The sequence below is a fragment of the Adiantum capillus-veneris genome, chromosome 19 (assembly GCF_014529385.1).
Source record: "Adiantum capillus-veneris isolate H3 chromosome 19, ASM1452938v2, whole genome shotgun sequence".
In the NCBI taxonomy this organism is placed as follows: domain Eukaryota; kingdom Viridiplantae; phylum Streptophyta; class Polypodiopsida; order Polypodiales; family Pteridaceae; genus Adiantum; species Adiantum capillus-veneris.
The window spans coordinates 13,508,982-13,521,090 of NC_140949.1; the positions used below are offsets into that span (position 1 = coordinate 13,508,982).

The following is a 12,109-nucleotide window of genomic DNA, read 5'->3' on the forward strand; positions in this document are numbered from 1 at the left end:
TTGTATTTTTCTAGCCCTGCGTCGCCTAAGCATTAATGCTCGCCCTCCCCCCTTCTCCCTATTGGCCCTTGGCGACCTTCAGTCCCCGTACAGCTCTGAGAATGAAAAACCTCCAACGTGGCTTCAAAAGCCTTTTGTCTCCCCATCTGAATCCAACCTAAGCAAGCTATCAAGAGCCCCCCGTCCTGCTCTTGCTGCCAAGTACAATAGCTGGCACCCATGAAGGCCCCCACTTACTACCACTCCTCCACCTTACAAGGCTTCGCCGCCCGCTTCACTCCCCAAGAGGCCACCCGCCCATAATAGCTGGATGGGGTGGGAACCAAGGAGGCTTGCCACGGTTGTGAGAAAGAAAGAGGGAGGGCATCCGTTTGGCAGGCGCATGCACGATGTATGTCTCAAGAGCCTGCGATCCTGCGGATCGGGATCACGCCTTTGAGCTCTTCGTCCAACATGAAGCTGAGAGTGCGGATATCTCTCACCGAGATGAAGGCTTGCTGTTGAAAACCACAGAACCATCTCTCTCTCTCTCTCATTTTTTTTAATTTTTTTTTTTAATAGACAAGATTATCAGAAACAACCAAGAAGTATACATACAAGAAGTTCCAACCTATAACAGAAAATAGCCAGAGGGAAAGAGACAAAAGAAGAGAAGAAAAGAACCATAAATGAGGAGGCTCTTCGGGCTCAATGTGAGGGAGTTTGTGCCAAGCCCATAATTTTGATTCTCAACAAATCCAGCTACCTCCACACTCTTGGAATTAAAATAAGACTGCCCTGCACCACATATGCTAGGGCATCGCCAATCTCCTAGTAAGTTTCGAAATTATGTTCCTCCTGCAATGGGGTATGCTACCTCCTCCTGTGACTCCTCATATACGTAGCCACCTGACTGGCACTCCCACTTACCCATGTTTATCACTGCAAGCTTTTCAACTGCTCTTCTGGCCTCAACAGACTGAGGATCGGGCTCGGAAGAATTGCTCTCCACATTTACCACCATGCAGCAATGTGTGCGACTTCGGACATCTTTGCAACTTAGGGAGAGAGGCCCTGGCCACACACACAGAGAGAGAGAGAGAGAGAGAGAGAGAGAGAGAGAGAGAGAGAGAGAGAGAGAGAGAGAGAGAGAGAGAGAGAGAGAGAGAGAGAGTGGTATTGATTCCGAATCTTGTATGTGTGTATGCATTGAAGTCTAGCAAATGAGTATGCTAGTGGATTCACGGGCAAGGAATGCTACGTGGTTCGGATGCGCTTCATATATCCATTCGGTCTCAGGCTCGAAGCGTGGAAGGTCTACATATAACCTCTCTCATTTGCACTTGCAGCGGTAGCTCTAGCGTAGGCATAGCCACCCCCTCCTCCCGAACTCGAGCCACTTATGCAGCTCTCTCTCTCTCTCTCTCTCTCTCTCTCTCTCTCTCTCTCTCTCTCTCTCTCTCTCTCTCTCTCTCTCTCTCTCTCTCTCTCTCTCTCTCTCACCCACCCACTAGCTAAAGGCGAGTAGATGGTGTGGTGGGGAGGGAGGCGAAGCATCCTGAGAAGGGGGCAGGAGCACCTGCATGGGCTCTCCTTGGTCTGCTGCTTTAACCATTCCACGCCGGCGTGGACTAGTTGCAGTAGAAAACCAGTGAAAGGGAAAATCACCAAAATACCCCCTTTAAGTTGCTCTCAAATTTCAAAAGTTCCCAAAGTACCCCACATATTTTGTCCTAAACTCCCAAAATGTCCTTTAGATTTTTCAAAATTCCCAAAATACTCCCGTTGTGAGATTAAATTTCTCCAAAGATAAAAAAAAAGTTGAAGCTTTTTATAAGAAGACTGATTGTCTATCAATACAAGATGCTAAAACTAGAATTTGAGTTGGTTATGTAGGCTCTGGAGACGAATTGCTTCATTATTTTTTGAACATAATTGCCCTTTTTGTGAGGTAATTTGTGATAAACTCCATGCTAAGCACTCAAAAACTGATCTCAATTGTTAAAAAGGAATAAAGATTAGAAAATCTTGAAGAATCCAACCAAAATAGATACAAGGGTACTTTGGGAATTTCTAAAATTTGAGGGGTATTTTGAGAATTTTCACAAATTAGAGGGTACTTTGATAATTTTCTCTTGAAAAAAATAGCATTTGTCAAAATAAGTTGGATTCCAAGATTTTGTGAAGGATTTATTTTTGTTGTCGTTTGTCTCACTCACACCTACAATTGCTGCGTTTTGCCCATTTGCTGCTTCCTGTCCATAGGGTCAGGCCCACACAATCCGGCTCTTACTAAATATCAGACTCTCAATGATATGGGATCCTTGAGAGCCTGCCATGTAGCCACGGGGACAACCTACTTAGTAGATTAAGCAGTCAGCAGCTCGTTCCACCAAACGTGTTTGAACATAGGCTATAAATGAGCACAAACTCTATTCAACACAGCTCGGGATCCGAACTAGGGAGGGCTACGAATGAGCACGAACTCTATTCAACACAATTTAGGATTCGAACCAACACTCTTGATTCATTCCAACGTGGTATATCCCATAGCGCTAATGCCGTTCACTTACAATTCGATATTTATATGAAGTCATAGACGACAATACTATGATAGATTGGAGGGACATTGGATTGTAGCCATAGACGTCAGCATGTAGAAGAAATAGATCTATTGTACCTCTGTTCCTATGATGGTTGCTCTTGTTTACCTATTGCTGCAAGAGATCTAGCAGGCTGTGGAAGTTGTAAATCACCACTGAGCTAGGACTAAAAGATTCTTTCAATCTTGCCTGGATATCCTAGGATTAGATGATTCTCTAGTTGTGCCATGGCATTGGGTGTTTTTAGCAGCGAGAGCACTCACAGTGTAGAAGCTTTTAAGGAATTGTTGCTTCATGACTTTATCTCTACATCCAACAGGCAAATGCACCGGAGACTTGGGCCTTTCCTGTGTAGAAGAACTTGCATTTGGCTCTAGGTCGTATCATTTTTGTCTATTGATCTCACAATAGACTCGTTAGGCAAGAAATTATCTCAAGGAAAGTGGTTCCAAAAGCAAAATGATCAGATAAATCTGCAATTTGGAGGTCCTGTAAGGCACCTCTTCAAGCTTTATTTTATCCTTAAATTTGCAATTAGGAGAGCTCAGAGAATTAGGAGGCAGTTTAGAAGCCAATGCTGCACAAGCTGCCAACGAACTTAAGTGAGACGAGAAGTTTTGACTTGAACTTTTGGTAATTAGTAAAATGGAGCTTGCCAAAATTTTTACAAATCATTTTTGAGAGGAGGTATGCCACATGGAATTGAATTGTTTATGTTTCAAATATTAAGAGATTGCTTGTGCCTTGGGTATTCAATTTTCATATTGGTTCTAAAATCTCATTTTTTGTCGATTGAGTGTTACATTTGTGTAGTGAAAGTAATGTGCATGACATAATTTTTTTCTTTCACCTTTTTTGAGAGGAGGTATGCCACATGGAATTGAATTGTATATGTTTCAAGTATGAAGAGATTGCTTGTGCCTCGGGTATTCAGTTTTTACATTGGTTCTAAAATCTCAAATTTTGTCGATTGAGTGTTAGATTCGTGTAGTGAAAGTAATGTGCATGACATAATTTTTTTCTTTCACCATTGTTGCTATTGTACGAATTTCCTCGAATTTGTCTTTGCTCGATTTTTTTGGCTCGATGATTAGAAACCCCCATTGTGGTGTAGATTGTGCAACACATGTAGTGCTCATGCATGACTGTGTGGGATTTTCTAGAGAGTGATTTCAACATGGTTTGGTGCGTTTATGCCATGTATGCATATGGGGATACAACTTGAGCTAGATATAGCTCACATGTAGCAGGCTCACAGTTTTACAACGTTTTTTGGATAGGTACAGGTCCATGGAGCCGCTCGTTGAGGAGTGAGCTTGTTTGCTAGCAGGGTTTTGGTAATTGATGTATACCAAATTGTGGATTTTGCTACTGCAACATTGAGTGTCTGTTTTCATGCGGTTTGGGTGAGATTTTTGAGTTTTTACTCTCTATTTTCAGGGGAAACTTTGTCATTTTTTTCCAAATTCTCGCCATGTTTTATGCATATCTACAGTTTGCTCTCTAATGGTTTAGTGGTCGAGTTTGACTACCACTTTGACAGGTTTTATAAGCTTGAACATAGTTTAATGTTCTTGTATCCACTATCGCAGGAGTGAGGATTGCATGTACTCTTGTGGCTACAAACAGATAGTCCATGCTTCACAAGTTCTACGAGTTTTTTGGTAGATCTTTGCTGGCCTACTTGGGATGCATTTTGAGCATTGTTTGCTCACTACTTGTGCATATGGTGATGTGCTTTACGCCGAGTTGAGCTGTTTGTCCCAAACTTGGCTCGCTTGGTTTAGTGATCTCGTTTATGCTTGCATATTGTGGACCTTTGTAGAGTTGTGTAACGCATATATGAGCACCGGTTTTGATGAGATTGATCATGGTTCTTGTGATTGTGTAGTGGTCTAGTGATCTCCCACTTTGTTGCCAGTTTGGTATGGTTTATGGTAGAGATTATACTTGAGTTTTTTGTTCAGTTTACAAGGGAGACTCTGTTAGTTTTCGCTTAGGCTTTCTCACCATAGTTTGATTTCTTGGCATCCATAATAGCATATATGTATGACAATTCAGAGTCTACAATGAGACGGCAGTGTGGTAGTTGCCGATATATGCGATGTTGGCAATGTGGTCACATAGGGCAAAGGTAGAGCATGTCTGCTCCCTAGAGATGAGAAACATGGATTTCTTTGATATGCTCATGCTAGAGGCTAATGAGTTGGTGCTAGGACACACATTTTCGTCTATGGGTGAGAGGGACGTAGCCATCCAAGTGTCGGCGTTGACACATCCATATGTGATGAGTAGTCGTGATGGTGCAGTGCATGCAGATAGCGCATGGGAGGCTAGGATAGCCAAGTTTGCACAATTTTTGTGAGCGTTTAGGCGTTTCATGTACGACCTACTAGTGTCGAGGTCCGACCTAGCAGCTGCAGTGGGATCATTTGCAACAGGGGTTGTCAGTCATATGATGACTGACACTAGCATGATGCATTGTGGAGCTTTGCAAACCATACTGAGTTATCTATGGGATTTACATGCAGGATCTAACGTGGATATGCACGCCCGTCTATCGCAAGAGCTGATACGACTGCATATATATATATATATATATATATATATATATATATATATATATATATATATATATATATATATATATATATATATATATATATATATATATAGAGAGAGAGAGAGAGAGAGAGAGAGAGAGAGAGAGAGAGAGAGAGAGAGAGAGAGCCATTGGACGAGAGAGTCTCTCACCTAGTTTCTTGTACATACTAGTAGTTTAGGTAGTAGCACCCACTTTTGACACATTCACCTTTACGTGGGAGGTTGTTAGGGTAAAGGCATTGTGCCTTTGCCCGAGGTGGGATGTCCGGTGTATGGCCGTCCATTTACTCTACTAACTTACTCACTATTCTTTATACATAGAAGAATAAGGAGTGAGTGTTGCTTCTTGCCACTTTGCTCCACCCTACAAAGCGTGTTCTCTCTCTCTCTAACTTCTCGCTCTATGCACACACGTACTTCACTCTCTCTCTCTCTCTCTCTCTCTCTCTCTCTCTCTCTCTCTTTTTCCCTCTCCCCTCTCTCTATCTCTTCTCTACTTTCCCTTATGTCTCCCTCTACCTCTCCCTATCTCTATTTCTATCTCCCTCACTCACTCTCCCTCTCAAACCCTCTCTCTCTACCCTCCCCCTTCTCTCTCCCTCTCTCTCCACCCTCCCCAATCTCTCTCCCTTTGTCATAAGATCTAATATCTAACTGTCCCAAATGATTTTCTCATATTGAATTGATCATTTAATGTGGGAAAATGAATAGGAACAAGAGTTAGAATATACATATGTGCTTTTAAACCTATCTCAGCACGGGACCAAAGGGAGAAAAGGCTACATCTCACGAAGGGTCTAAAAGAGAGATGGTCTACCAAAGAGCAATTAGCAGGTATTGGAGCTTAAAAGACTTAGGGTTAGCTTCATTAAAGACCTCCAAAGGTTAGTGTTAAAAGACCTCAGACCTAGGACCTTTAGGTACTTTAGACCTTAGGCAAGCTAGGCCTGTGCTTGAGGTGCTTGTCGTGCTTAAGCTGACTAAGGTGGTTGAAGTGCTTGAGGTGCTTGATGACCAAGGTGCTTGAAAGTCAACAAGTGGCATACAAAGGAGGGGCGAGCCCAAGAAGTAGGGGATGAGAGAGAACACTCACCCACACACACCAAGAGCCACGTGGTCCTTCCACAAGAGACATATAGGGCACATGTCAAGCCCCTAACAAGGTTGCCTTGATATTGTGCCTAAAGCCTATTCGATGACCTTTAGAGAGGTCCAATGATAATTTAGAATAATTAAATAATTATTGAAGCATTATTCAAGCCCTCTCTCTCAAAGATGAAAGGAGGACACTTGTCCAAATGCTACTGCTAGTTATGACCTAAGCTTATGATTGGTTGAGCTTGGCAAGAGCCAATGAGGTGCAAGCAAGAGTAGGGAGTGAGAGGAGTTGACCAAGGCTAGGAGGGAGCCTCCTTTTTGCTCATTCTCCCACACACTCACACATTCTCTCATTGTGTTGAGCAAGAACTCCATCTCCTTCTCCAAGCTTGAGAAGTAAGAGCATACACCGACACCGCTTGGCTATGGAATGCAAATCCACCCAAGAGTCAAGCTTCAATGGCATGTTCATCTTCTCTACCATCTATATTACTATGCTAAGATAAGCTCCAAGCGTAATTTATGGTGAGGAAAGTACTTCTTTCTCGTATGCTACTTCTTCTTCCTCTTCCCTTCCCTCACTCTCTGCTAGCTCTCTCCACCTTTGAAGGTATTCGAGGTCTTGGGATTGAGGCCGGGGACAAGTTCATGCTTTTACAAGATTAGTTACGTATTGGTGCATGAATCTTACCATCTTCATGGCTTCAACAAGGTCTCAAGGAACACAAAATATGTATTGTACCAAGTCTCTCTTCAAGGGAGAATCTATAATACAAAAGCCTTTTGGAGGGGGGACCGGCTCCCGTTCATTTTGCTACCTTTAATCAAGTACTTTCCTTATGCTCTTTAAGGATTCTCTTAAGGAAATGCTCATTAATGTTACTTTAATTCCACTATAGTCAATGTTATAGCCATATTCCGTTACAACCTTTTTCAATTTTCAATGAGCATAGTTGTCTCTATTTAGTTTGTTGTTGATGCTCAAGCATGGGGGTGCCATCGCATATTGCACGCCCTATCCACAAGTCCAAATTGCCCCCTAGTGGAAGAAAGAGGGCATGTGAAAACAATGTAGTAGGAGGATGTTCCTTTTGCCAAATTTAGCCGGTTTTCTTCAAGACGACCCTCAAAAGTAACCGTGAATTTTCAAATTTTGCCCTATAAAAATACATTAAAGTCCGGTTTTATGTGAACACTCCTCTCTCTCTATACTTAGAAACCTCTCTCTCTCTCTCTCTTCAATCTCTCTACTGTGCCTTTCGATTTCGATCAGCTTGGGGGTTGCTTCAGTCATGGAAGAGTTTTTGAAAAATGGAGCCCCCGAGGTCGTGAGGACTCGCTCTAGTTTGCCTGTTGGATTCCGGGAAGTTAGGCTGGGTTCATATTGAACCGGCAGAAGAAATTTGCTTTCCTAAATGTGCTGCCGCTTAGTGTGAATAGTGTGGAGGAGGAAAAGTGAAAAAGTGAAGGGGGCTGAGAGAGACCATCAATTCTTCCGAGGGGGGGGGTCGGAAGAAAAATGGAGGGCCCAGCGGAAGAGTGCCTCAACTTCAACCAATTAAATTTTTCCATGGAGGAAGAACGCCCCTTTGCTTTTTTCTTCCGCCTCCTAGTCTGAACCCACCCTTAGAACAAACGCCGGACGGACATTTTGAATTGAATGCTGTGATGGCAGATCTCTAGCCTATTATGACTCATGAGACTTGTTTCAAAGTGCAACCTGATCGTGCGACGCACACACTCGCGAGTCGCAGCACCCGTACACACACACACATGCAAAGTGAGGCAACTGCTTCAGTTGATCTCTCTTCCTTCCGCGGCAGCATATTCGCATTGTCTACGCTTCGCCAAACGACGCTCTTGGATCTTGCAAAATAAATGTTAAATGCCAGCGTCCCAGCTCTGATTGCAGCATTGTTTGGATTTGTCCAGTGAGCTTTGCGTGCATGCGCGTGTCCTTCGAGCACATTGAAACAAGGGCGATCTATCTCTTGGACCCAGAAAACAGATGGTTCCGAGCTTTGAATTCTGGGTTTAGAAGTCAGTTGGTGCCTTACCAACACCATTAGATCTTTAAGGATGACCCTTGAAAAGCAGGACGTATGATGGTTGGAACCTGGCTATAGGGTTTGCTCTGAACTTACAAGCAAACGTTTGGATTTGGTGTTCCTCCCCATTGCAGGTCTGGAGATTCAACCTCTGTCCTCGGAATGGATAATGCAGGGGGTTTTGCACGTCAGTCGTGATCCACACTGAATGCTCATTATGATTTAGATGAACACAGGATGGCTAAGCGTTCTTCAAAGCCTGTCCCCAATGTGGAGCTTTGCAGGTAGTACCGTTTCTTCCTTTCTCCCCCCTTCAAGGTTTTTAAAGTTGCTTAATTTAACGAATGAGATCAATGGCAGAGATATCTATGGGTTTATTGTCCGCCCTCAGCATTTCCAAAAATACAAGCAATATGCAGCTATCTACACGGTATGGCTTATGTACCTTGTGACAGTCCATCAGTTACCTGGTTTGTTTGTGCTCTTTTCTTAATGTTATAACATGACAAATCATAATATACGTGCACATTCTCATGCGGATCTCTAATTAGGATGTAGTGGGTGGTATACTTTAATGGTGCTTTCTTTACTTGTGCAGGAAGAGGAGGCAGAGAGGTCGGCTAGATGGGAACACTTCCTTGAAGCTCATGGTCAGGAAGTATCACTGAAAAGAGCTAGTGTGGGAGGAGGAACAAATCAGCAGGATGAGGTAACACCTGAAGCGGGGAGAAGTAATGGTGGAGATGATGGGGAGAGCAAACTGGAAATGTGGGGGCAAATACGCCCCAATTTGTGGCCTATTGAACAAGCTCTCTGTTCTCGTTACAAGAAGATTAAAAAAATGCATTCGACGAAAACAAGTTCATCCCCTCCTGTGGGGCCATCAGAGTCGACAGCTGCTCAGAGTGGGAGCAGCCCAACAAAAAGTTCTGTCGTTGTGTCTGAGGACGAATCTGAAGAATTTTATGATGTGGAACGATCGGATACGGTGGCAAATGATGGGATTCAGAATGTCTTGCCAATGCAAGATGTTCGTGGTGGATCAACTGTTCCTGTTGCACATCAAGTTAGGGAGGACGATGAAGAGGAGCCTTGTCCGTGGAAGGAAGAATTAGATGCTCTTGTTCAAGGGGGAGTGCCAATGGCACTGAGGGGTGAGGTACTCAAAGTTCAACTCTGTCCTCATTCACCTGCACTTCTGTTGCCTAGTCTTAAAAACGTTCTACTTACTGTCCTCAATCTGGGCCACCAAGCAGGTTTGGCAAGTGTTTGTTGGTACAAAAGCTCGTAGAGTGTCTGGCCACTACCAAGCCCTTCTTACACTCTTGGCAGATGGCGGCGGAGATAGTGATGGTGTAGGTGGCCTATATAAGGGTACTTCAAACAACTATAGTTTGTCAGATGTTGGCATATTGGAGAAGTGGACCAGTCAAATAGAAAAGGTTTCTGAATTGAATCAGTTATCAAGTATTTATGTGTGCAAAATTCAGTTCATTTGTGTGTGTATATGCCTGTATGTAAATGTATATATTCTCTTTGTATCCTCACCCATAGATCGAGGAGCTTTATGTAGCCTTGTTCTACTCAGGACCTACCAAGAACCTTTCCTGGTCATCCTGCTTTAGATGAGGATGGAAGAAATGCTCTTCGCCACTTGCTAACAGCATATGCTCGCCACAACCCAGATGTTGGGTACTGTCAGGTATGGCTCCCCTTGATTGACACTTTTTGTGATTAGGTTGTCTAATTCTCAAAGAAAGATAAAATAATGGTGATTTATCATTAGTTGTATTTCCAGAAGAGCTACAAATTGGGTGGAATGTGATGTTGAATAGAATGCTTAGCGAACACTGAATTCTCAAGATGTCTCCATTTGCAGGCAATGAACTTTTTTGCAGCTCTTCTTTTATTAATGATGCCTGAGGAGAATGCATTCTGGTATTGTTAGCCTTTCTGATCTTGATTCTTTTTTTTCATCAGTTTCTCCTCTTACGGTAATTTGATTCACAAACTGTGTTAAGATTTTTGGCAGCTCATTTACAGGACTTTGACTGGTTTCATTGATGACTATTTCGAGGGTTACTATTCTGAGACGATGTTGGAGTCTCAGGTATGCGCATGATTGTTTGTTTTAGTAGGTAGTGTATTATCTATTTATATCTTGAATGTTTGGGATGATTGACTTTGGATGTATTTGACTGTGAATTTTGCTCCTGTGTTGCTGTTGACTGAGAAATTGTTGTTCATTCAATTTTAATATCTTATGGTTTGATCAGTTCATGGGTGAGTTTATGTGTTGCTGTTGACTGAGGATTTGTTGCATATTGAGTCAGTATGTTTTTACAGTTTGATGAGTTCATGGAAGTTGGTAATGTCTTATGTTTTCACGTAAATTTGATGGAATGGTTCATGGACCATAGGCGATGGGAAGGTTTACAAGCTTGACGCTTGTGGGTTTTCATGTTTTCTTTAGGGCCATCAATTTTGTCATTGTTAACCAGAGATTGCGACTGGTAGGTCTTAAACATAGGAGTTGGAACTTTTGTTTGCTTCTATTAAAGGGATTCAGGTGCTATAAAAAGAAGCAAACACAGGTATAATGTGCGGTTATTTCGTGTACTATGATTATGAACGAATACGATTATTATGAAAGTGAGGAGTCAACCGTATGTTGCAAAGCCTTTATCCTGTACCTGGTTGCATTTTGCTGGGAATTTTGCAAAGGTGTATGCAAGGCTCTTTCTGTAGCAGGAAAACAGTGTCGTGCTCTCTACTGTGGGTGCTCCTCAGTGCAATATGCAAGAAACCTCACTCCATGTAGGCACTTGACAACTGAAATGGAACAGAGAACTGAAATGGCTCATAGACAGAAACGTACTCAAAACATAAGACAGATAAACTCCGAGTCCAATGTTAGCATCGACTACCCTCAAGGTATCAGCTACTAAATCCAGACCAAGTGCTGACAGGGTACAATGGTGGTGTCGAGGCTTAGATTGTGCAAGGAGAGTGCTGTGCAAGAGGGTACATTCAAGACCAAAGACTCGTACCAAACTTACGCCAGACTGAGCCTATATACAGACAAATGACAGCCAACAAATATCTCTGACGACAACTGCTGCATATATCCGGCCTGTGGTGATGGAGAGAGCCTCTGGTCCACTACACCACTGATGCGCCTCTTGTCCACCAGTCTAGTGTCCACCCAAGTATGAACCGAAACCCAACCATAACTGCCTGTCTGACGCAAATGACAGTGGAGCATGCTACAGATTGTGCGACACATCCATGGAGATTTCCAAATGTATCTTTGAGGAGTGGGCCACTTTGTGTTGACACGTTCTTCTTACAGTTGTTAGGAGAACGCGAGATTTCCTTGGTCTAGAGAGAGCACCCATGATCATCAGATTGAGAGTTTAGGTTTTACATGAGGATTCCTTTTGGACGAGGGATGTTGTTTATGATACCATACAGGAGCAGATGATGATTGAGGCAGACTTCTTTATGGATGTCGACAGTTTGGAGAGTTGTTTAGAGTTAATTTACCTAGGCTTTGGGAAAGTTGGATTGGTGAGAGAGACAAGCACCTTCCCTTTTTTGTGGTGGACGAGGAGTGGGTCCCTCTTGCCTCTCTTACATATGGCTGTACTGTAGATCTGCATCTTTTTTGGGGTAGGACATGAGGAAATGTTAAGAGTGGATGTGGATGATTTTGGATGCATAGCCTTGGGATTTCACACTCCATTGACTTTTCTGAGCTTTTGGGCAGATTTGTGT

General features: G+C 43.0%; 1 protein-coding gene across 2 annotated transcripts in view; it reads left to right on the plus strand.

Moving 5' to 3' along the window:
• Positions 1 to 7,978: 7,978 nt before the first annotated feature.
• The window catches only part of LOC147433592 (Ypt/Rab-GAP domain of gyp1p superfamily protein), a 70,860-nt gene continuing 66,729 nt past the window's right edge, over positions 7,979 to 12,109 (plus strand). The window contains exons 1-7 of one of the 2 annotated variants that reach the window (XM_086490270.1): positions 7,979 to 8,616; positions 8,693 to 8,762; positions 8,931 to 9,491; positions 9,589 to 9,774; positions 9,921 to 10,034; positions 10,212 to 10,270; positions 10,376 to 10,442. In XM_086490270.1, the coding sequence (XP_086346396.1) occupies positions 8,570 to 8,616; positions 8,693 to 8,762; positions 8,931 to 9,491; positions 9,589 to 9,774; positions 9,921 to 10,034; positions 10,212 to 10,270; positions 10,376 to 10,442 (1,104 nt within the window). In that variant the 5' untranslated portion in view covers positions 7,979 to 8,569. The remainder of the gene's footprint in view (positions 8,617 to 8,692; positions 8,763 to 8,930; positions 9,492 to 9,588; positions 9,775 to 9,920; positions 10,035 to 10,211; positions 10,271 to 10,375; positions 10,443 to 12,109) is intronic. The other variant, XM_086490269.1, reaches the window with a different exon arrangement.